The 4806-nt window shown below is 40.2% G+C and overlaps 1 protein-coding gene across 1 annotated transcript; it reads right to left on the bottom strand.

Annotated features, from left to right (window-relative positions):
• Positions 1-4116: 4116 nt before the first annotated feature.
• Positions 4117-4806, bottom strand: LOC113329724 (uncharacterized protein T05G5.1-like). Its single transcript, XM_026576564.1, has one exon. The coding sequence runs from the start codon at positions 4804-4806 to the stop codon at positions 4117-4119; it is 690 nt and encodes a 229-aa protein (XP_026432349.1).

Genomic DNA, 4806 nt, shown 5'->3' with positions numbered 1-4806 from the left:
ACGGCGTCACGGAAAGGAAAAATCGTACGATCGTGGAAATGGCTCGGAGTATGCCGAAAGCAAGGAAGCTACCCAATAGCTACTGGGCAGAAACAGTCAACACGGCGGTTTACATCCTTAACCATTCTCCAACAAAGGCAGTTCTCAACAAGACTCCATATGAAGTTTGGCATAAGAAAAAGCCCGAGGTAACTTCTTTCAGAATTTTTAGTTGCGTAGCATACTCACATATTCAATCCCAACATAGAGAAAAGTTCGATGAAAAAGGAGAAAAGCTTATATTCATCGGATACAACGAAGAGTCTAAAGCCTATAGACTTCTAAAGCCACAAACAAAGGAACTGGTAATCTCAAGAGATGTTATCTTCGATGAATTCAAAGCCTAAGATTGGAATGATGAACCAGACAACTACGAGTTGCCACTACTCATCGAAGACGAGCCAGATCAGCCACATCAAGAAGAAAGTACTCCACCATCTAGCCCGAGGTCTCCTAGTCAAACGCAACAAAGTCCAAGTTCATCAGAAGCAAGTGCCTCACCTAGAAAAGTGCGTTCCCTAAGAGATATTTATAATGTATCTAATTGTGCATTTATAGCACTAGAACCTCAAAAATATGAGGAAGCGACAAAAGAAGAAAAATGGAGAAACGCCATGGACGAAGAAATGCGAGTAATCGAGAAAAATAAGACATGGAAGCTTGTTAATCATCCAATTGACAAAGAAATAATTGGTCTGAAATGGGTCTACAAGATAAAATATAATGAAGATGGGTCAATTCAAAATCACAAAGCAAGGCTAGTTGCAAAAGGATATTCCCAGCAACCAGGAATTGACTGCAACGAGACATTCACCGCATTCGCTCGCATGGAAACAATCTGGATGTTGTTAGCCTTGGCAGCTCAACTCAAAATCAAAAGTCTACCAATTGGATTTTAAATCTTTGGTGTGCACAATACTTGTTTCGGTATAAGAGGATCCAACTATAATCGGCTTATCCTTGTGGTAGATTAGATTGATTAGTTGTGTAGATCGGCATCAATACAATTCTTTGTGATTAAAAGTATTGATTGAAAAATCTTAACAATTACCTCTGGTAGTTGAGAATAAGATAGATCTAAGAACCTGAGGAAGTAGTTTATTGAGATAACAGAAGAGCCTTTGTCGAACTCACATCACTTGGTTGAAGAGAGTTGACACCAAACAGATTTTTTGTTCCTTTACTGTTTGTAATACAAACCAAAGGAATTGTTCCAAGTACGTGACTTATTACAGGTTGGAGGCGTGGGAATCTAGACGGAACTAGGTAAACTATAGGTTTAGTTGTTTGGTCTCAACTATACTTTGCAACGCTTGTTCGCACTCTTGTGTCCATGTAAATTTTCTCCCTTCTTTAAAATATCGAAGAAGTGTTTACATTTGTCCGAGGATCTCGAAATGAATCTACCCAAAGCTGCGAGTTTCCCATTCAACTTTTGCACGTCTTTTACAGTAGCTGGTGACGGCATATCTAGTATGGTTTGAACCTTCATCGGATCTACCTCAATTCCTTTCTTTGACACTAGATGCCCCAAGAACTTCGTTGATTCGACTCCAAAAATGCACTTCACAGGATTTATCTTCATCTTGTGTACCCTCATCTGCTTAAAAATCTCTTTCATGTCATCCACGTGATATCCTGAGTCTTTGGTTTTTACGAGCATGTCATCAACGTATACTTCGATCTTCGTATGTACCCACTTGGCGAAGATATTCTCTACCATTCGCATTCTTTAATGCAAATGGCATCCTTGTATAAAAATATAATCCTCTAGGGGCGAAGAAAGCTGTGTGTTCTTGATCTTCTTTCGCGAGTGATATTTGATTATATCCTGAGTATCTATTCATCAACGAGAGTAGCTTGTATCCTGAAGCTGATACCATTATTTGAGGTATATTTGGCAAAGGGAAGGTATCCTTTGGACATGCGGTGTTCAGGTCACTGAAGTCAATACATATGTGAATTCCTTTGTTTTTCTTCAGGACTATCACCATATTTGCAATCCATTCCGGGTACTTCGCTGGTCTTATAATTCCCGAATCTATCATTTTTTGAAGCTCCTGTTTTATTTGCTCGTGATAAGTAGTTGTTATCTTTCTTATTTTCTGCCTTATAGGTTTAACGTCTGGATTAAGATCTAGTCTGTGACAATCTACCTGTGGATCAATCCTGGCATCTCTTCCATACTCCATTCGAATACGTCGAGATATTCCCTTAATAACTTTATTAATCTTTCTTCCTCGTCCACCTCCATATTTGTCCCGATCTTTATCATCTTTGGCTCTTCTTTATTACCCAAGTTTATTTCCTTCGTAGGTTCTACTGCAACGAAGTTCATGATTGGTTCTCCAAGTAGAGATGGTTCCTTTAATTGCTATAAAGGTTCTCCTTCTTTCTCGGGAATTTCGCTTGGTATTGCCCATCCTTCCTTAGCTTTGGTCATATATACCATCAATTATTCGTCTTTCTTTGGCTCTGGCACCCTCTTCCTTTACTCCTTCTTGTTTTTAAGCCTTCCTTCATAATTGTGGATGTCCTTTTCGGTACACTCTCGTGCATCCTTTTGATCCCCTTTTATCTCACTTACTCCACTTGGCATTGGGAACCAAATTGCTTGATGAAAGGTTGATGCTACTCCCTTTATTCCATGAACCCAAGGTCTGCATATGAGGGCATTGTACAGAGATTCCACGTCCACCATGCAAACAATTACTTCTGTTTCTAGCTCCCTTGCGAAGATCTTCACAACTAATTCTCTCTTTGGTCTTCATGCCATTCCATTGAACCCATATATGTTGTAGGTAGATGGTATGAGATCAGAGTATTTGTACCCCATAGTTCTAAAAGCATGATAAAAAAGAATATCAATTGAACTTCATGTATCCACCAAGATTCTATCTATCACCCATATCCTTTTGTCTCTTGTTGGGTCATTCCCCCACCATGAGTGCTTGCCGAAATCTAGAGTGATAACCAATGGATCTGTATGCGAAGCTCCTCCTTCTGGCGCATCCTCTGCTGAAAGAAAAATGTCCTTGTTTTTCCATTCTTCTAATGGTCCCTTCTTCGGAATACTGAATATCTTGTTTCCGTCAAAATCTCTCTTATGCACCCTTCTTAACACATTATCATGGAAATTCTGAATATCCTTAGCGGAATGAATTATAGAATTATAATTTGTCATTTGCGCTCCTCTGTAGATTTCTATTCGATACACGTGTGCTCGATTCTGATCATTGTCACGAGGTGGTGGCAGCGAAATGGTGTTGGATTCTCCAAAAAATGTTTGAGCTTCCCTTTTTCAACGTTTCTGCAATCGCTTGTGTGATGTCCATGGAAACAGTGATATTTTCAGAACTCATGACTCTTCACTCCTGGTGGTGGTTCTCTTCCCAGGTTTGGTGGAGGTGGAATATCTTCAGTTAACACAATTGCTTCCCATATTCTTTCCACTGTTTTGTTGAGCCTCGGAAGGGTTACATCTTCAAGTGTTTGCCTTCTTCCCCGGTATCTTTGACCTTGGTTATACCTCGCTGGTTTCCCAAGCTGTCACTTCGCGGTTCATAATTCCTGTGCCTTGGTTCGATGTACCTTGGATGTTGATCAATCCACTCTTGATCTCCACTAGATACCGCTACTAATTTTTGCAGGAACCGTGTTCGATGGTTCTCCTTTCTCGAATTTTGAATCGTTTTCTACTGCATTTTCCATCCTTGGTAAAAGATGTGAATTTCTTTCTTTGGGCACAACTTGCGTGGCTCCTTCAGCCTATATTTGCTTTTCCTCTAGAGCGATGTATTCCTCCTGATACTCTCTTAACTCATTCATTGTCAACGAATCACGAATTTTGAATATTTGAGTGTACAAGAGGTTTGCTGGAATCAGAGCGTTTACAAAGGCTAAAATGAAGTTATTCACATCGAATCTTCTAGCAAGTTCGCTGCATACCATTCTCCATCTTGTCATCAGACTTCGCAAGCTTTCTCCAGGTCTGTGTCTCAAATTGAACAAAATTTCTACTCCCGACCTTAGCATGTTGTTGCTTATGTACGTTGTTAGAAATATCCTCTGCATGTCTCAAAATGAGGAAATTGATCTCTCTGGAAGCCTTTCAAACCATGCAAACGCCTTTCCAGTTAGGCTAGTAGGGAAATACTTACATAGTATAGCCTCGTTTTGTGCCCATTGCATTAAGGAGAGGGTATATTTATTTAGGTGTTGCACTGCACTTTCTGATCCACTAAATATGATTCCAAACGTTGGCAATGAACATATCGAGGGAATTCTTTCCTCTGCTACTTCGCGTGTAAATGGGGATTTGCCGGGTTTTTCTATTTCCTCTGCTAGTTGCACTCGTCCACCTCTTCGTGAAATGTTAATCATAGACCTCATATCTCGCAATTCATTCATAATCGCTTGGTTCATATCATTTCCGCCTTTATTTCGCCTATTCCTTCTTCCCATGTCATTCCTCCTATCATCCTCACGCCTTCTATCTTCTTCGCGTCTCCTATCTTCTTCGTGCATCCTTTCATCTTCATATGTCCTTTCATTTTCACGTATTCTCTCTTCTTCGCGTACTCTTTCTTCTTCGCGTACCCTCGCCTCTATTTTCCTTATATCCTCTTCAAACCTTCGTCTTTGCTCTTCCCATCTAGTCTCTTTCAATGCTCTCCTTAGCTCCCTCTCTTCGCTGATTTCCCTTTGGCGTCTCCTTCTTCTCCTTTTCTCATTCCTCCTTTCTCCATCTTCGTCATTTTCTAGCAT

This window comes from Papaver somniferum, unplaced genomic scaffold (assembly GCF_003573695.1).
Source record: "Papaver somniferum cultivar HN1 unplaced genomic scaffold, ASM357369v1 unplaced-scaffold_117, whole genome shotgun sequence".
NCBI lineage: Eukaryota > Viridiplantae > Streptophyta > Magnoliopsida > Ranunculales > Papaveraceae > Papaver > Papaver somniferum.
The sequence above is the reverse complement of the archived record's forward strand: the minus strand, read 5'-3'. Positions and strand labels throughout refer to the sequence as shown.

Bases quoted from the DNA above. Each gene is read 5' to 3' on its own strand.
- LOC113329724 (XM_026576564.1), bottom strand. From the start codon at position 4,806: ATGCTAGAAAATGACGAAGATGGAGAAAGGAGGAATGAGAAAAGGAGA.